General features: G+C 49.5%; 1 protein-coding gene across 3 annotated transcripts in view; it reads left to right on the plus strand.

Annotated features, from left to right (window-relative positions):
* PRKCE (protein kinase C epsilon) overlaps positions 1 to 20002 on the plus strand; it is a 490916-nt gene that overhangs the window by 111601 nt on the left and 359313 nt on the right. Inside the window, exons 1-2 of one of the 3 annotated variants that reach the window (XM_077749327.1) lie at positions 12025 to 12171; positions 12420 to 12485. The exons of 1 other annotated variant lie outside the window; for it this stretch is intronic. In XM_077749327.1, the coding sequence (XP_077605453.1) occupies positions 12139 to 12171; positions 12420 to 12485 (99 nt within the window). In that variant the 5' untranslated portion in view covers positions 12025 to 12138. Of the gene's footprint in view, positions 1 to 12024; positions 12172 to 12419; positions 12486 to 20002 lie in introns of those variants that run through there. One more of the 3 variants, XM_077749329.1, reaches the window with a different exon arrangement.

Genomic DNA, 20002 nt, shown 5'->3' on the forward strand with positions numbered 1-20002 from the left:
CTGGGAAGGCCCAGCCCCCCCCCCCTCCCCCGCTAATCTCCTCCTGGCTCCTGCGTCCCTTTTGGGTTTCCTTGGGCACGGGCTGCCTAGCCCCTGTGAGGGGCTTTCTGAGCAGGAGGTCCCTCAGGGTGGGTCTTTCAAGACCCCGAGTCCAAGAAGATCTGCCTGGAGTCCTGTGACCTGCAGCCCACCATCCCTGCCCTGTGATGGGCGAGCCAGCGACGAGGCCATGCTGCTGCCACCAGAGGTGTCCCCAGGAGAAGGGTGCCCGGGCTGTGGAGGGCAGGGCAGAGGGAGAGTGGTGGGCTGAAGGAGACCTGGATCCTGCTTGCTCCTGGCCAGCCGTGTGGCTTGGGAGCAGATGGCCATGGTCACTACTTCCTGTTCCTGGCCCCGTGCTAAACACATTACAGGCACCAATTGGTCCGATCTTCTCTGCAGCTTATGAAGGAGGTGCTATCCGTACACCCCTCATGCAGATGAGGAACCTGAAGCTCAGGGAACGCCTGGGCACCAGGAGGCAGAGCTGGGATTTGAGTCTTCCTGGCACCCAAGACCTTGCGCTAATGATTAGGGCACACTGCCTCCCCAGTTATTACCCCTGGGCCTCTCTTTCCTTGCCTGCATGATTAGGACTTGCGTGAACTGACTGCTCAGGCCCTCATGCCCCCGTTATTCTAGATGTTTAGAGAGGAGGTATCCCAGGTGAGCAAAGACCTTGGGGACAGTGGCGCTTCCCAGACGATGGGGAGGGGAAGAGCCGAGCTGCTGGGCCATCGCTTGCCCCATGGCAGCTGAGGGCCCACTACTTGGCTTCTTTCTCCCCTGGCCTCCTGGGGCGAGTACGCCCCACTTGCGTGTGCTCTGAGTGCCCCTGGGACTGTTGTACCCACAGCCACCAGCCCCAGTGAAGGCACCCTGGGCGGCGCCTGAAGCCTCCCCTCTTTGGCGGCTGGGCCTTAGCGTCAGCCCTGCAGCCGAGCGAGCCCTCTGCCTCCCGGCACCCGCAGCTGCTGCTGACAGCCACGTCAGGTTAGAAATAGAAATTCCCTGCTGGGCCCCAGAGCCCCCCTCTCTGCCGCGGCTCATTTGGGGGACCCACCTGTGCGCCTTGTTGGTGGGGCCTCTCTCCAAGGGGCAGGGGGCTGGAGGAAGCCAGGGAGTTCTAGGGTGGCCCTGCTGGGGTGCGCTGGGGGACCGTCCCTGTGGTCAGGGCCTGCGGCGGGCTCTCAGACTTCAAGGCCGCCCCTCTGTCCGCAGCTGCCTCACAAGCACCTAGAAGGGGGTCTGACAGCAGCCTGCCAGGGAGGCTCAGCGGGCCAGCTGTGGCTTCCAGGCTTCCACTGCAGGGGGGCACCCTAAATACGCGTTGAATGGAGCTGTGAACACAGCATGGGGCAGAGTGGAGGCAAAGGCCTGTAAAGGCAGCCTTGTCACAGCCTTGGGGACTGAGTGCTGCTGTGTCCTTCTTTTCACGAATTTCCTCCCCTCCCCATCTCTCCTGTCTTCTTTCCCTTGTGCACAAGTGCTCTGTGCTCCACGTCACTCCCCCCCGCCCTCCCTGGGGTTGTCTGTCTTGGGGAGAGCTGGGTGTCGGGAGTCAGATGTGGACTTCGGTGACCCTACAGAAGCAGGACAGGGGAGCAGTGGCCTTCCACTGTGGGGGGGGGGGTCCTGAGTGCCCGGGAAGACAGGCAGGCCTTGGCCTCTGGCACCGTCTGACCTCCACCATTGCTTCCCAAGAGGCGAATCAAGCCCGGGCACCCGGTACCCGGTCTACCCTGACCCTGGCTTCCTCCTGTCGAGAGCTGCCCAGGCTGTGCCCCCCGGAGCCAGCACACCCCTCCCTGTGTGCCTCTGAGCACTGGCCCTGCCCCTCCTGTTCCCGAGGCCGCCTCCAGGGTATTGTGCTGCTCCGAGGAAGCACAGTGACAGGGTCCCAGCAGGGTGTGGCGAAGGAAGTTGTTTTTCTTAATGGTAAACAGGATAGTAAAACAACAATAGCAGTGTAGACGCTTCTCAGTTATTTACAAGTGGGTTCATCTGCTTTCTGGAGGATCCACAGCTTTCTCCTCCCAGCATGGGATGGGTTCCCAAGGGGGTTGGCAGCAAGGAAGGAACTAAGATTTATTGAGGCTATATTATGTGCCAGACCTTGTGACAGGCACTTGGCCCACATTCGTTCATGTCAGTGTCCCCCTGACCTCATCTGTCCGTGGGTTTTTTTGTTTTTTTGTTTTTTTTTTTTATCCCGTTTGCTCAAGAGGATCTAGGCCTCACGGTCGTAGCCAAGCTCCTGACATGTCTGTCTCCCTCCATGGCTGTCTTGCCACTGAGTGCGTTTGTGCGCGCGTGCGCACATGTATGTGCACGGGATGTGAGGGCAGTCACGTGGAGGGACAGACTCCATGCGCACCATCTGTCCACATGCTTCATGCAGTTCACGGCATCAGAGGCTCCTGAAATTCTTCCACCAGCAAGAGTTTCTTCAGACTGCTGTGAGTTTCTAGGGATATCTTAAATCCAAGTGGCCCCAAACATTTCCATGTGGTTGTTGTTTCTCACTTATCTTCATACCTGCCTGGAATACAGAAAGGGGTGCAGAAACTCTTGCAGATTGGGAAATCGAGGGTCCAAGAAGGAAATACATCCCGGGTCTGACCCCTCCGCTGCGTGTCCACCATCACGGTCTGAGCCTCCAGGTCTCCTGCCGGGATGATGACAGTGGCCTCTCGATTGCCCTCCCCCCGCCCCCCCATCCATGCCCTTTCCCTGCTGCCCCGGCCCACGTGATCTTCAGATTATGTTATCTCTCTGCTTGGAGTCCCACCGTCGTCGGTCCTCACCACGGGTGAAAACCAAAATCTTTAGAGCGGCCAACGAGGCCCTGTGTGGTCTGCACCCTCAGCCCCACCTCCGATTTCATTTTGTGTTTTTCTGCCCCAGCCCGTTCCACGGGTCTCCTTGCTGTTGCTACAACAGACCTAAAACAGTTCTCTGCACTGGCCATTCTGTCTGCCTGGATCACCTCTGGTATCGGACACTTCCCCCTTCGTGTCTTTGCTCCAGCGACCTTGCAGTGACGTATACCCTGAACATCCTCCAGTCTTCCCAAACAGACTGAAAACCACCACCCTCTTCCCCCGCCCTGGTGCTTCTTACCTTGCTGTCTCTACTCTTTTGTCCAGAGAACTTGTCCCATTCTACAATATCACCTAATTTATTTATAGCTAGCCTGCGGTGNGACACATCCCAAGTACTTAGATCAGGGCCTGGCGCATAGTGGGCACCGCAGTAAATATTTGATGAATGAATCAAATCACAGATCAGGTCAGCGAGGGACTCATGGCTAGAACCTGGTGTTTTACTCCCGAGTGAAGGATTCCCTCCCACCAAGTGTTTTATGTCAGAAGAAAACAATTTCGATTCTTGGAGAGAAATCAAGACTTAGCACGGGCACAGAAAGCCGGAGTGTACCAACGTGTACTGTGCGTGAAATGTGTGCCAGGTGCTGTGTATGTGTGAGGATATTCTCACGCTGTCGGCACATCTTCCCAGAGAGGAGAGTGGGCCTCAAGATACACGATGTGCCCGTGGCCCTAGCTACTCAGAGACTGAGCTGGGTTTCACCTCGGGAAAGCCAGGCCTCCCTGGAGGAGACAGCACCGGCAGCCTGGCTGTTTGCTCCCGACATTCCTGCTGGCTGTGGGGAGAGCCAGACCTGATGCTGAGCTCACCCGGTCTGGGCGCTGCTCCCCTCTCCCAGGATCAGGAGGGCTGGCCCCTGCCTCCTCCTCCTTTCTGTGCCGCCTTCAGCGGACATGACTACATCCCTATGGGCACCTGTTAGGTGCTGGTGCTTGCCTGGGTTCCAGCCAAAGTAAGCCAGCAGGTTGCAAAAAAGCCACTGTAAGGTTTGGCTACTCATTGAAGGGCGTGTTGGCTACTGATTTCCAGGGCTGGGCTACCGGTAAGCTTGGTCATTGGTTCTGTGGAGGGAGCCCACGGGGCACCATGAGCAAGACGACCACCATGCAGGGTCTTAACCCCCTGCAGGGTCCTTCCCAATGCGCCCTTCATGCCGGTGTGGCAAACTGTTGAGAACCAACAGAAAACCGGTGGGAAAGCCTCCCTGGGTGAACGTGCACTCCCTACGTTTCAGGACGACCTGCTGGCCGGATCATGCTGGGGGCCAGGGAGGTACTCTGAAAGGTGAATTCATGCGTTTCACTGAAGAGCTTCTGTTCTTCCCGGAGTAGACATACTACACAAAATGACTACCGCGACAGATCCGCAGCGCAGCAACATAAATATAACAAATATAACGTATAAGGCGTTCCTAAAAATCTAGAGAGAGCAGTGTGGACAGGATAGCAAAGAGGCTCGGTGTCCATGTCAGGCAAGGGGTACCCCCTAACTGTGGGGGTTTTGCAGTGGGAGTACCATCATCTTTGGATATGAAGAGTCACAGGAGACCCCAAGCTCGGCCCTGGGTTATCATGGCCACACTCACTACAGGGAGATATCCATGTCGTCCAAACTGGCCCGGAAAAGCCCTCCTGTTGACTAGGAAGAGGAGAATAATTAGGAGCATTGCGCACACTTTTCAGAACATTGGGCGCCAATGAAGTGAAGGTTTGGGGAGTTTCCATGGAGACAGGAAGGCTTCGCGAAGGCTTCCCTTAGGCTTTGGGTAGCAATTTAAGGGCAGTTCTCCCCCTTGCCTTCTCTCAGGTAAAAAGGGACCCAGGCTGCTTCAGTTCCCTCTCAGCCTTGGGTCCTCGTGGGCTGTGGAGAAAGTTAAAAGGGTTCTAATGGAAGGGCACCTGGGTGGCTCAGTCAGTTAAATGGTCGACTCTTTATTTCGGCTCAGGTCATGATCTCGAGGGTGCGGGAGTTCGAGCCCCACGTCGGGCTCTACGCGCTGACTTCACGGAGCCTGCTTTGGATTCTCTTTCTGTCTCTCTCTAAAAAAAAAAAAAAAAAAATTTAAAAAGGGTTATCATGGAACCCAGTAATATTAAATTGGTTCCTTTCCCAACACTTGGATTGAATTTGCCACTGATGTGTTACTGGGTTATAAATCTGCCTTCCAGTAGACATTGAATTCAGCACTTCACGTGGGACAGAATAGTGAAGCTTCTGAGAAGAAATGATCTGATGGGGCCCCCTCCCCCTGCCAAGGTAATTCCAACTCCCCACCTAAGCCCCTTCTCCCACAAGACATTCTTTCTTGACCCCCAGACTCACCATACCAACTCCTTATTTTCTGAGCCATTGCTTTGGCATTTTCCTTGATGTCGGGCTCAGACATCATCATTCGAATCCCTTGCGAGCTTTGGCCCTCATACTCACCCATGTTCAGTAAAGGCTGGTTGACTTGAGAGGAGCAGAAACTGCCACTGCCCACTGAAGAGAAAAAATACCAGGAACTTGCAGGGTAAAGGGTGCAGGGTGGCTTTTCTCAGGGCATCCGAATAAACTGACCAAGCCTAGCATCTCCTCCACGTAATCTTGCCAGCTTTTCCTCAGGGGACTTGAATCTTAATTCCTGCACCAAGCTCGATAGTTTTTAGTAGGTGGTCTGTTTGCAAACTTACTTGCTTTTACTCAAGACCTGGCTGTGAGAACTGTTAATTCAGATGACCTAATCAAAGCCATACATGACGCTTTTATGATGCTTCTCTTCCCACTCTCCTCCACCCACCGCTGCACTCTCACTCTGTTTAAAGAAGTCCCAGTATGGTGCCAGAGCCTCGGAGAAAGTTCCTGATGAGGTCAGCCTCAGACGGGTGGACATCTCTGCTGGCCTTTTTTCACAGATGACTCTGGTTCTTTTCTGGACCAGAACTCTCCAAGCAAACTCCTCCTAAGAGCCCAGAATGCCAGCCCTTTCTGATGACTGAGTATCTTCTGTGTGAGAGAGACCTCAAGCTGAATGTGGACATTTGCATTTGAGTAGACGGAACTAAGGAGCCTTAGGATCAGCCTGGTCCAGTAAGAAGAATACCGAATCTCATGACTGCCGGGGCACCAGGGACTTCTGGCTAGGGCACGCTTTCTCTTTCTGTGTCACCGGTCCCCTGCCATTCCTTAGTGTACTTTTCTGTAAAGATATTCCAATTCAGTGCAAAGTTAAGAAGAAGAGAAAATTAAGCAAGAGAATAATAAAAGCCACTTCAGAGGAGCACCTCCTTGGGGGTGAGGGAAGGCGGGAAGAGAAGTGTACTGGCAGCTTGGAATTTCCATTACAGCCTTTTGGTTGGATATTAGATTCATTAGAATTCTTGTTATGCTTCATAATTCATGTAACTCACATATATATTATAAATATTCTTTTATGTGTAACAAATCCTAAATAGTAAGCTACATAAGCTAAATATTCAAAAAAGATCCTGCAGTTTCTATGGTCGAATAGACCAGGGTTCGAATCTTGCCCCATCACTTACTGGAGTGTGGGTCTTAGATGAATAACATAAACTCTTGGAACCGCAGCTTGCTCATCTGCAGAATGGGGGTTGCAGTCCCCAGTGACACTTGGGGTATGTATTTCAAAGCAAAGTCTGTGGTCTTGTGAAAGCATAAAGCAGTGGGGCTTAACCTAGTTGAAGAGGGGTGGGGTGAGAGCGGGGGATGTCAACTTCCTTGAGAAGCTGATGCTTGTGCTGTGTGTTGACCAAAGGCTAGTTTTATTTTTAATTTTTTTAATGTTTATCTAGTTTTGAGAGAGAGAGAGAGCGAGCAGGGGAAGGGAAGAGAGAGAGGGAGACAGAACCCCAAGCAAGCTCCAGAGTCTGAGCTGTCAGCACAAAGCTCTATGTGGTGGAGCTCAAACTTGTGAACCACGAGATCATGACCTGAGCCGAAGTTGGACACTCAACTGGCTGAGCCACCCAGGTGCCCCGACCGAAGGCTAGTTTTAAGTAGGTGAAGCCAGTACTTGGATTCATCTCCCCTCATACTCATATATGAGGTCTTTTGGGGAAGGTGGTGGATGTGTTCCATAGAACCATGGATTTTTCAGAAACACAGTGGACTTCAGAGAACGCTCTATAACCCAGCCTCTCCTACCGTAACTCCCCCTAGATTTTGCCAGTGAAGAAATGAAGCCCAAGAGATCATGTGACTTGCTCAGCACCTCAGCTGATAAGCAAAAGAAATGAGAGTGGAACACAAAGCCACATTTGCCCCTGTTTGTGGGAGACACACTTCTAGTGCTTTACATGCATATGATATTGAATCTTCACTAGCAACTCTGTGCGAGTACTGTTATCTTTCCTTGTTTACGGATGTGGAATCTGATGCCGCAGGAAGTTAAGTAACCCCCTCCGAGCCACACAGCTCAGAGTAGCATCAGGACTGCGGAGCCCCCGCATTCCTAATTATTACCTTGTACTTCCTCCTACCATAACCTCGGTTTGCAGTATTTCTGCTGAACCGTGATGTTTTTGCTGCCTTCGCGGAGCTGTGCTCTTCCTGGAGGAAAAGATAGTAATACAACATAACCCAACATCAATGGGAAAACTAAGCTGGTGGAGGTTCGGCTTTGGGGGTAAGTCGGTTAGCCTCTCGGGCTTCGTGTTCTTCATCAGCAACATTGAGGAAGGGTGAGGGTGGGTTGTGGAATGTTCTCTGAAGTCCACTGACAGGTAGGGGAGGTCCAGACCACTTGCTGATGACTCTGTCAGAGGGTGGAGTCCAGACTTTGTCCTGAGGTGGCTGGGAGCCAGTGTGAGGTTGTCGGTAGGGGGGCATGAAGAAGGAAAGTGGAGCCTGAGGGGCTTTTATCTGACTATGTTTCTCTCGAGACTGACTTCCCAAGAGGACATGCCTGGCCACTTAGACCCACAGAATTTGATTCACTACGAATCATTTCATGTTGAATTCATGTGCCTTCTCAGATGAGAAAGGTTGAATCATGGTTTGGAGTTCTAGTAAGTTCTCACTCCTGACTGGAACTCCCTCTTTGAGATAGAAGCCCCGTTTCCATCACCATCCCTCACCCCACCCCCTTTTATTTCACCCCACATTCCTGCTCATCCCTTGCAGAGAGACCAGGAACCCTTGATGGGATTTCCTCACTGGTATTACTGGATGCTCTTCTAAGTTGGTGCATTAGCTCAAGCCAACCTCTCTTTCAGTATTATGGGGAGATTAATATAGACGCGTTCCCCTTTGTATCAGCCTGGGGAAAAAAATGATTGTTTTCCCCTTCTGGCCCTCCCCTTTATTTGCATAACAGCAAGAAAACAACACTGCCACCTAGTGGGAGTTCAGAGTGTGACCTTCAGAGGTCCTCCTCCTGACCCCAGTACATTATTTCTGTTTTTAATACGTAAGCTAATGGGCAGCTCTGCGTACTGTGTTCTTCTCAGTGAGCAGATCCAAGTGCATCGTAAAGTCCGCTTTCCATTCTCTTAACACTTGCAGTTGCAGGTGTTGGCAAGGTTCGGACAGAACCTTTGAAACAGGTGCGGGGAATGCCACTCACTGTCCCTTGACTACTTCTTATAGCAGTTCAGTGGGGCCGCTATGCGTGGCCCCACTGACAAATGAAGAAATCACGGCTCAGAAAGCTAAGTCACTTGGCACTGTACTGAGCACCTGGCATGCACTCAAACCACGTCTGAGGCCTCCTGGGGAGTATGTGGATTACAGCCCTTTTTTCTCCCAAAAGTGTACTCCCCAGACACAGCGGCAAGGCACTGTCGGGGTCTGGCCACCTTGCAGAGATTGCAAGAAAGGCTGCCAGTCATGGATAGAGGACCAGTATACAGAGCCTTTGAGAGCTAGGGTGGGGGCTCCCGGGAGTCACCATGCCTTCTCCTGGGCTACGTTGCTCCTAAACTGAGAAGGAAGACATGCTTGATGAAATTGAAATGGAAACAATGTGGAAATACATAAAGTAAGAAAAGTGACTATCTTCCTTCAGACCCGTCTGCCATCAGGAAATAGAATTAATAGTTAAAAGTTTGGTGTATGTGCTCCCCAAAGATTCCCTATACCGGTAAATTATATAGACAAAGAAATACATCCACTCATATATACATAGCTATGTGCACATATAGAATGAGTTATTTTAAGTTGGATTATTTTTAACTACAATTTTATAATTTCCTTGTTATTAAAAGAAACTCAGACATATATCACAGCCAGCTTCTTAAAAAATCTTTTTGTTAAAAATGTTAAGCATCCTTTCTCCCAGCTTCAGCATTTGTCAATACATGGCTAATCTTGTTTCACCTCTGCCCCTCTTCCTAGCTTCCTCCCAGAAGTATTTTTTAAAGAAAGTTTCAGGTACCATACATTGTGTTTGTAAATATGTCTGTATCTATCTCAAAAGAACAATTTTACTTTAAATTTATGTATTACTTTTGAGAGAGAGAGAGACAGAGAGAGAGAGAGAGAGAGAGAGAGAGAGAGGGAGTCCCATGCACTAATAGTGCAGAGCCTGACGTGGGGCTCAAACCCACAAACCACAAGATCATGACTTGTACCAAAATCGAGAATCAGACGCTTAATTGACTGAAGCACTCAGGCGCCCTTCGAAAGAACACTTTAAAAAACACAGCCACAATGCTATTATCACATTAAAAAGCATGATTTCCTTCATATCGTCAAGTATTTAGTCAGTGTGCAAATTTTTCCATTTGTAACAGCTGATGTGTTTGAGTCGTGATTTAATAAGGCCCGTAGATTACATTTGCTTGATGCTTTTTAGTCTCTTTTTCTTCATAGATTTCTACTCTCTTTTTTCCTTTTCCTTTTTGCCATTCATTTGTTGAAGAAGCTACTCATTTGTCCTGTAAAGTTTTCCACATCCTGGATTTTGTTGATTGTAGATCCCCATGGTGTCTTTTAACCTATTCCTCTGTCCCTATATTTCCTGTAAGCAGGTGGTTAGTTCTAGGAGCTTGAGCAGAATCAGATTTGATTCCTTGGCTAAAAGGTTGGGGCTGCTTAGGCAGGGGAGTGAAGTGATCAGGAGCAAAATTGGTGGCAAAATTGGTCAGGAAAGAAAGAGACACTTCACCGCCCCCTCTCCCTCCCCCCCCAGCAATCCTTTGGGTTTGCTCTGTGTAGGCTCAGGTGGGGGACAAAGAGGGGACTGTCCCCAAGCCTTTGTAGGGTTGGCTTCAGGGATGCTCAGTTGCTGGGGGTGGGGGTGGTTCTCACCTCATCAGAACCTTCTGTAAGGGCCCCTGGGGCCATCTGACCTCACCATCTGGTCAGCTGGAGCTGACCGGCAGCTGGCTCTCTCAGATGGGAGCCTATGGCTTTCTCCTCTCTCGTGGTTTTGCACTGGCTTCCTTCCCTTCTTCCCACAAGTCCTACATCGCCACTTAAAAAAATGAAAAGAAAAAACACCATAAAAATGCTTTCCTCTCCTCTTCCCAGCAAGTTTACCCAGACGACATGGCTGGGCCACCGAGGACAGCTTAACCATCTCAGCTCAGAGCTAGGAGAGATCTGGACAGTGTTTGCAGAAGTTACGAGTGCTCTTGAAATGCCTTACGCGGCGTATCGCACACTCCTGTGGAAGAATCACTTCATTTTGAAATTATAGGACTAGCTCTGAATCTGACTTCCTATCCCCGTCCCTAGAAACTCATCTTCAGCCCTGTTTTTCTTAAAAGGATCATTCCGGGTTTTCAGTACCTTTGACTAGCTCTCCCTGCACCCTCCCTGCCACCCCATGGGAATAAGTCACATTTCTTAAAGATGATTTGATCACCATTTCGATCAATCAAAGACTTGGGCATCACCAGCAGCAAATATAAGGTCTGTACACTAACGTGACATTAAAGCAACTAAGCTTGATAACTTAATCTGCTATGTGGTCTTATCTCAGCAAATGCGTACCTTTCTTTGGGCCTTTTGAAACGTTGAAAGTCTTCTCTTCACTTTCCTGAGCTCCTATGAGGCCAGGCTGCCACAGGGTTACTTTTCTTAGTTACTAGATTCTTGCTGGAGAGGATCACAGAAGATGACCTGGTTTGGGGTTCTTCTGCCCGATTCCATGCTCCCCAGGCCTTCACTTACAAATGTATATATATTTGTAAGTATATATACAAATATATATACATATATATATTATCTGAATCCTAGATGAGTTATATAATTTCTCTCAGAGTCAATCAGTAACAAATGGAAGTGAGCTTTGAGCCTAGTCTTCGGTTATGTCTGTTTGAGCTTTCTCAAAATCTATGTATTTGTTATGATTCACCCACAGAGGTCAAGGCCATAGTGACGGGCATTCTTCATATGTGCAGTCATTGAATTGGGAATTATTCCTCCTTAAGTCTGCTGCATCAACTCTTTCGAACTAAGTTAGGGGGCGAGTGCTTTCCTGATTGAGCTACCAAATTGCTCCACCAAGTCTCTTCTTCTTGTCTTTTGTCCACATCCTTCTTCTGACTTTGGACTGACGAACACAAGCTCAGCCGCCTACTTCCTGGGAATCTGTGTTGATTTTGGAGACCGTATTTCTTTCTGTCCTCTTACGGAGGCGGGGCGGTGTAATGAAACACATCAAATCCCCAGTCCCTATTTGGTAGCGGTGTGGTGGCTGGGCAAGTCAGCTAGATAATGGTCCTTAGTTTCTTTATCTTTAAAATGGGCTGATAGTCCCTATCCACACCAGGATCGGTGTGGCCATTCCAGGCTGTACATCTCCAGCCTTTGACATATCCCACATGCTTAATAAATGGTTGCCATTGTAACTATGGAAAGGCAGAGTTGAAGCCAGTCTCTAGGGAAGGGGGCATGTGAGAGATCTAAGATAAAAGGCCAGTGTTTTCAGGATAATGTGTGCTTTTGTTTGACCCTTAGATTTGGGAAGGATGGTTGTTTTTCATGAACTACCCACTTTTCTTCCTCACAAGCTATAAACTGAGTGGAGATAATCAGCTCTCTGTCATAGAATCTCTTGAGTGTTTTTTTGGTTGATTCTATATACACATATATATGCACACGCGCGCACACACACACACACACACACACACACACACACACGGCACCGGGCGGGGGGAACTCAGCAAACCTCTACCCACAGTTGACATAAGATTTCTGGCAAGTCCTCTGCTGTGGTTTCCTCGTACCCGAATCCCAAAAGCCGACCGGGTCGGAAGCACTTTCATGAGCAACACCCCCTCCGTTGACCCTACTCAGGTACTTCCTCTTTACTATTTCATTACTTTTTTGTCCCTGCGACTCTGCCCTTACAGTTTCAAGATAATCAATTTCTTTCGTGCGCCTTCCCCATCCAAATTGGATTACAAATATAAATAGCCGCGTGCTGGCCCCAGCGGCCCGGGCTGGTGCTTGGCAGCCGGGGTCCTTGGGCAGGCTTGGGCTGTTTGTTTATTTTCAATTGAAGCTCTAAGTGCTGGAATGACTTCCACCTTCTCTACACACAGCCGTCTCAAAACCCCCTTTGTTCCCTGGCTGCAGAGGACAACTATTCGTGGTTTTCATTCGTTGTGGTAAGAATGCGAGTTCCCGCAGCGGGCATTCTCCTGCTGGTGGCTGTCCTGTGGTTAGCCTTTGCATTGAAACATTTTTCTTTTTGTTGTTTAATTTTTTTAATGTTTATTTATTTCTGAAGGAGAGAGAGAGAGAGACAGAGCGTGAACGGGGGAGGGGCAGAGAGAGAGGGAGACACAGAATCCGAGAAGCAGGCTCCAGGCTCCGTGCTGTCAGCACAGAGCCTGATGCAGGGCTCGAACTCATGAACAGAGAGATCATGGCCTGAGCCGCAGGCGGATGCTTAACTCAGTGAGCTACCCAGACGCCCCATTTTCTAAATCACTTAGTGTACCTACCTCAGGCTGCACCCCCAAAGAGTCACCTTACTCTTGATTTTCCTTCCAGGAACACAGAAGTACCTCTATGTAACATTATAAGGAAAATAGGACGAGGTCCCAGGTCAGGAACCTAGGTTTCCTTGGCTGGGGTTCAGCTTTTCCCTCACTGGGAATCCCCTTCTCTCTGCATTTTCTTTTCACTTCACATTCATTTTTGGTTGTATTGAGGTGGTTTTCTTACCATTGAATCTCACCTCCAGTGACAGAGGTAGAAGTCACTGGAATACAAATTAGGCTCTACACGCGGCTGGGAATGCTGTTTTCCTTTGTCTGGTAGACACGGGGATGTTCAGTATCCCACCCTGTTCTCTGTTCACGGGTGGTGTTTCTCTTGGTATGGCCCTTAAACCACCAGCATTAGATCTTCCGGAAACTGAGGACCCTGCCAACCCCTGACCTAAATCTGAATGCTTCGTGGTGGGGCCCAGGAGCCTGCAACAGGAGTGTCACAGGGCGTGGTCTCTGTGCGCCATCCCTGAAGATGTGACTACGGCCCCATTCGTATCTTCCTTCCTCTCCAAGGCTGACTCTGAGCCTTGCCGGGAGCCAACCTGCAGGCCGTTTTGGCTTCCCTTCTGTTATAAACATGTTCATCCACACGTACTTTCCCATCTCCCACATCTTTTCACTGATGCCGAGATAATTCTGTGGGTGCCTTAGAGGAACTAAGAGTCTCGTTGAAGTGTTAAGGTGCACTCATGTTAAAAGATGAGTAACAACAGGACGCAAGGAAAGCTCAGTGTAAATGTGTGGCGTAAAGTTGATTTTTTTGAAATGTTTATTTTATTGTTGAGAGAGAGAGAGAGAGACAGCATGAGCAGGGGAGGGGCAGAGAGAGAGGGAGACACAGAACCCGAAGCAGGCTCCAGGCTCCAAGCTGTCAGCACAGTGATCTGAGCCAAAGTTGGATGCTTAACCGACTGAGCTACCCAGGCGCCCCTGAACTTGATTTTAATGGGATATGGAGGGTGTTGGCCTTGAGTGGGGTGCTGAGGAAGGTCAGTGCAGGGTGGGAGGTAGGCAGGAAAACAGCCCCTCAGAGGCAGGGCCGTGAACAGCAGCCCACAGCAAGGATGAGGGGCTGGCGTGGGTGAGGAGGGGAGCTGAACTGACCCAAGAAAGAGGAAGAATTGGGTTGGCTGCGAAGGAATGTGAGTCTAAGCTGCCTTTTTGGGAGCTTACAAGATAATCAGATTAGTTGGGATTTCGGGGAGAAAATTTGGCAAATCAGTGCTATAATCAGGATCATGTTGGGATTTGCAAAGTCAGAATCCAATTTCCTAATTTGGCGTCTTCACCTTTCATTACTTCAGGGTGCCCAAAATTATAGGTGTGAATCCACTGGAGGGTCTGGAGAAAATGGTAGGTAAAGAGTGCACAGGGTATTCCAAAACTGACAAACAGAACAAAAATTTTTATTATAAAATTTTTCACCCCTTCTTCTCCCCCTTGGTCCTCTGGGGGGGAAAGGGAGAGAGGCAAACCATGAGAGACTCTTGAATGCTGACAAAAACTGAGAACTGATGGATGTAGGGGGGTGGGGAGATGGGCATGGAGGAGGGCACTTGTGGGGATGAGCACTGGGTGTTATGNATTTTCACCCCTTCTTCTCCCCCTTGGTCCTCTGTGGGGGAAAGGGAGAGAGGCAAACCATGAGAGACTCTTGAATGCTGACAAAAACTGAGAACTGATGGATGTAGGGGGGTGGGGAGATGGGCATGGAGGAGGGCACTTGTGGGGATGAGCACTGGGTGTTATGTGGAAACTAATTTGACAATAAACTATTTGTAAAAAAAAAAAGTTTCAAAAATATACAAAGGTATATAACACTATCATAACTTAAAAAATTGTATTTAATTTTTATTTATTTATTTGGGGAGTGGGAGAGGAGTAGGGGAAAGGGGCAGAGAGAGGGGAGGGAGAGACACCCAAGCCGGCTTCATGCTCAGTACAGAGCCCAACGCAGGGCTCGATCCCACAAACTGTGAGATCATGACCTGAGGTGAAATCAACAGTTGGGCCCTTACTGACTGAGCCCTCTAGGTGCCCTGTAACATCACTTTTATTTAATAATGAAAACACTATCCCTGTGAGGCCACAACTTGAGGTTCAAGAACAGAAAAAGCTAACCTATGGGGATAGAGATCAAAATGGTGGTTGCCTCTGGTGGGGGCAAGGGGTTGACTAAGAGGGCAGGAGGGAAGTTTCTGGAACCATGATAAAGTTCTTCCTCTTTTTATGGGATCATTGCTGGCAAAAGTTTATATGTTTGTGAAACTTAGCAAATTGTACAAAAGATCTAAGCACTGCACACCATTCTACCTCAAACAATAAAGTTGTTTCTCTTTGTGCCCCTAATTTTCATTCAATCCTTTTGATCATGTCAAGGAGAAAGTGGTTGGGGCCAGAGTATAATATCATCTAATACTTGGCTTTCTCCCTTTTTATTAAAAAAAATTTTTTTTTTAATGTTTACTTATTTTTTAGAGAGAGAGAGAGACAGAGTGTGAGCGGGGGAGGAGCAGAGAGAGAGCAAGACACAGAATCCGAGGCAGGCACCAGGCTCTGAGCTGTTAGCACAGAGCCGATGTGGGGCTCAAACTCACAAACCGCAATATGGTGACCTGAGCTGAAGTCGGACACTTAACTGACTGAGCCACCCAGATGCCCTTTTTAAACAAAAGCCAGAGACTTCAAGAGAATATTAGTTTGTTTCCATTGCATTAAAAAAATAATTATTTCAGCCTATTGATCCTAGCTCTCCTAAATAATTCTATGACATTTTTTTCTTCAAAAATACAGTTACTTAGGGGCACCTGAGGGTCTCAGTTGGTTAAGTGTCTGACTCTTGATTTTGGCTCAGGTCATGATCTCATGGTCGTGGGATCAAGCGTTGCTTGAGAGTCTCTCTCAAAAAATAAAAAGTAAATAAATAAAATAACTTCAGGAAAGGAGATACAAGCAGTTAGCGTACAGAGTGAAAACTGGAAGACAGTATGTGGCCGGCAGACATCTGGGAAACCCCGGTGGATGGGGGTTATTACTTCAGGGTGCCCCTGTGGGACAGAAGAAGGGTCTTGCCGAAAAATGATCTGTTCGGATTGACTCAGACATTACTTGTTGAGTTTGGTCCTGTTTTCTGAACTCATGGGGACAGTGCCCCTCAGAGCCAGCGGCATCGAGAGACGGCTGTTGGCACCTAGGCGTCTGTGGTGGGCAGGAGACCAGTCAGTCCGGACCGTGGAAGCAGCAGATATGAGTCGTTCGACTGGACGTAAAACTCTGGTGTAAAACTCACAGCAGCGCTGGTAACTGAGAAGCAACGGCCATGTTGTCTGTCGGAGTGAGAGAGAGCCAGGGCCGTGAACTTCCCTTGAGCTCTTTCCCTCACTCACCTGCTGCTGTGACCCAGTACCTTCTAGGTTCCTGCTTCGGGAACAGGTTACAGCCAGGCCCTGTGGGCTCTCCAGGGACCCATGGCCTCCCATCGATAACACGCAGGGGATTTCTGTTTGAACTAAACAATGTGTAGGGAACATCGGCTGTAGCCCTTCGGTGACGTGCGGATGTCCTTGCTGCTCCTGGGCCTCAGGTCTCCAGGGAGCCTGTGCTCTCTGAGTCCCCTGTCCAGCGTCTGTGTGTCCCTGGTCTAGTGGCACCAGGAGGCGTTCCAGTGAAGAGACCGTTCAAGTGACAGTTGCTGTTTCACCACCTCATCCACCGGGTTCCTAGACAACTATGACATGGGTGAAGTGTGTGCTCCCTGCCACCTCCTGTGTCCGTGGGCCATCATCCCCCAGCCCCGTCTCTCCCTGGCTGCTCCTATTATCTCCGCTCAGCCGTTTTATCTTTAGGTTCCATTTGCACAGACCCTCATTCACTGCAATAAGACAGAGCAGACGCGCAGGGGCCAGGCCCACTCCCAGGGATGGGGCCGGCCTTTGGGACATCAGAGAGGGTCATCTCAGGTGCTGGAGGTTCAATGGGGGAAGGCAGAGTATTCTGTGTCAGAAGTCAGAGGTGGGAGCGAGGTGGCCGGTGTCTAAGTTCATTACCAAACAGCAGCAACCCTTCCCAGGGGTTTACCAATGCCAAGGGGGCTCTCAGTGCCACCTAATCTTCCAGGGACCCAGCAAGCCACCACTATCATTACCCCTGCTTTATGGATGCGGAAACTGTGGGCTCCAACAGCTTGCCTCACTTGCATGAAGTCTCATGGGAGTAGTAGAGCCAGGATTCACACCCAGACAGTCTGGTTCCAGAGCCTCACAGTTAACTGGGGTGAAGCCAGTGTTTCTCAGTTTCACCCCGTTATAGGAATCGCCTGAGGCCTTGGTTCCCATCTGGATTTCCCAGGGGGGGTTCTATCAGACACTAGGATCCCATGGGTTCAGGAATCTGAACAATGAAAGAGACCCTGAGTGGCTCTCCCTGCTGGTGGCTTTGGGAAGTTTGGGGCCCCAGGCCATTTGGAAGTGGGGTGCTGTTTCCCCAGCTGGGAGAGCCTGGGCTCTGGCTACAGGCTTTGGTGGGAGCACCGCTGGCAGCGGCTTCCTGACATCAACTCATGTTAGCTGGAATCTAGCCTTGGCTTAGGGGTGTGATCAAAACGGAGCTCCAGATACACAAGCTCAGTCAGCAGACCTTGATGGCTCTGGGGATGGATTTGGGGATCAGAAAGACCAGTAGAGGGGCTCCTGGGTGGCTCAGTTGGTGGAGTCTGACTTTGGCTCAGGTCATGATCTCACCGTTCACGAGTTCCAGCCCCACGTTGAGCTCTGTGCTGACAGCTCGGAGCCTGGAGCCTGCTTCAGATTCTGTGTCTCCCTCTCTGCCAGTCACCCGCTGACACTCTGTCTCTGTCTCTCAAAAATGAATAAACATTAAAAAAAAAAAAAGACCAGTAGAATAAAATATAATGGGGGGGGGTGCTCACATGAAGGAGAACAGCAGCTAGGGGTTCCACACTACATTGACCACAGAGTAACAGGAGGACTGAGCCCTTGCATGGGTCAGGAATGGGGGGGGGGGGGGCAGGCATGTCCTTCCCTAGTGGTTTCCTGAGCAGGTGTTTCATGGAACTTTGACGGGACTCCAGCTGCCAAGAGCCCTTCAACCAGGTGTGTCCCATTTTATTTGTATACTATAGTCGAGTCTCCTATAAGGTGTTGCCTGGAGAAGGGAACCTTTTGAAAACAATGGCCATATGGTATAAATAAAGGAGACCTGATAAATTGGTTAAGAGTTTGGGGTCAGGTATCATTTATCCAAGGGTTTTGCGTTTAAAAGACATGTCTGGAGGGTGGGATGTGGGGCCTCGAAGGGTGATGTTCTCAGCAAGGAATGGTAGGCTTGGGGACCCTGTGCGATGGAGACACCATTTAACTGGATGGCCCACCCAGAGCCATCAGATCCCAGCAGCCCAAAGGGATTCTCCTGGGACTTAGCTGCATCTGAACTTGTCTTCAGTGAAAGCTCAGAGTACCCTCTCTGTGCCCTGGTGCCTAGAAACCCCGAGGGTCAGAATCAGCCACTACCATTCCCCTCTCCCAAACCTCACTGTCTTCTGACTCTGACAGGGAAGGGGAATTCTCGGTGAAGCTGAAGCTTTTCCCACTAAAATGTCTCCTGAAGAAGTCTGTGGCTACCAGGGATCCTCCGGAAATGAGTCGTTCTGGGTGGCTGCGATGTCCAAATAGCTAAAGAGTCATCCTTTTCATAGCTCTTGCTTTTTATTATTACTGGTTTTGATGGGAGTCATCACATACATTTCAGCCTCCGTAACCAGGTAGTAAATGAACATAATTTGTTCTAAGTGACTTAGGGATAGTTTTAGGATTATCGGTGATGTCCTTGGTGTCCACAGAGTCCTTTCATAAAAGGACCCTGACTTTAATGCTTGTCTGTGCAGTGTCCAATTTAAGCCTTGTTGCTGCTTCCCTATTAGCCATCACCGTGCGCTGAATCAGGAGACCTGTTTCTAATAGTCTCCCTCCTTTTTTTTTTTTTAATTTTTGTAATGTTTTATTTATTTCTGAGAGAGAGAGAGAGAGAGACAGGCAGCGTGAGTAGGGGAGGGACAGAGGGAGAGGGAGACACAGAATGTGAAGCAGGCTCCAGGCTCTGAGCTGTCAGCACAGAGCCCAACGTGGGGCTTGAAGCCACGAACCGTGAGATCATGACCTGAGCCGAAGTTGGACGCTTAACCGACTGAGGCAGTCAGCGCCCCAGTCTCCCTCCTTTCTGCCTGCCGCTCTACCACTTCTTATTTGTCTGGTTCTAATCTGCTGTTAGTTTAGAGACCAGAGTAACGATCTTGTTCCAACAGTGTATGAAACGAAACAAGCTATACATGAAGGCCCCAGGAACGCTCAGCCTGGAAGGGATGTGCATGGGCATCATGACATGAAATTTAATTGTTCATTCAGATGCCTTGGGTACTTGCTTCCGATTTTAAGTAGACAGAGTAGAGCTCTCCTTTGGATTTTTTAGAGCTGAAGAAAACACGAAGATAAATGCCCTGAGTTCTCTATCTTCACGTGTTTAAGGATGAGTCAGTCACAGAAGTGGGTAGACTTAGACCAGTGGACCTCAACGCTGGCCGGATTTTCAAATCATATCTAAATACCAGCACTCAGCTTTATCCACAGGCCACGTTAAGTCAGAATCTTTGGGGGGTAAGGCCCCGGCATTAATATTTTAAAAATATTCTTGGGATTCTCAAAAATAAAAACTATATATATATTCTTGGGATTCTAATATGCAAACAAGACTGACAACCACAGATTTAGATCCTTCCCCAACCACCGTGCTGAAGAACTGTGTTTCTTTCAGATAGTGGTTCTCAGGGGCGCCTGGGTGGCTCAGTCAGTTAAGCGACCGACTTCGGCTAAGGTCATGATCTCACAGTTCGTGAGTTCGAGCCCCATGTCAGGCTCTGGGCTGACAGCTCGGAGCCTGGAGCCTGCTTCGGATTCTGTGTCTCCCTTTCTCTCTGCCCCTCCCCTGCTCATGCTCTGGCTCTCAAAAATAAATAAATGTAAAAAAAAAAAAAAAATAGCGGTTCTCAGCCTTGGCCGCCCACGGGAACCACCTGGAAGAGCTAGGAACAGCTTGAAAATACCCCTGCCAGGTTT

Source organism: Crocuta crocuta, unplaced genomic scaffold (assembly GCF_008692635.1).
Source record: "Crocuta crocuta isolate KB4526 unplaced genomic scaffold, BGI_CrCroc_1.0 scaffold118, whole genome shotgun sequence".
In the NCBI taxonomy this organism is placed as follows: Eukaryota; Metazoa; Chordata; class Mammalia; order Carnivora; family Hyaenidae; genus Crocuta; species Crocuta crocuta.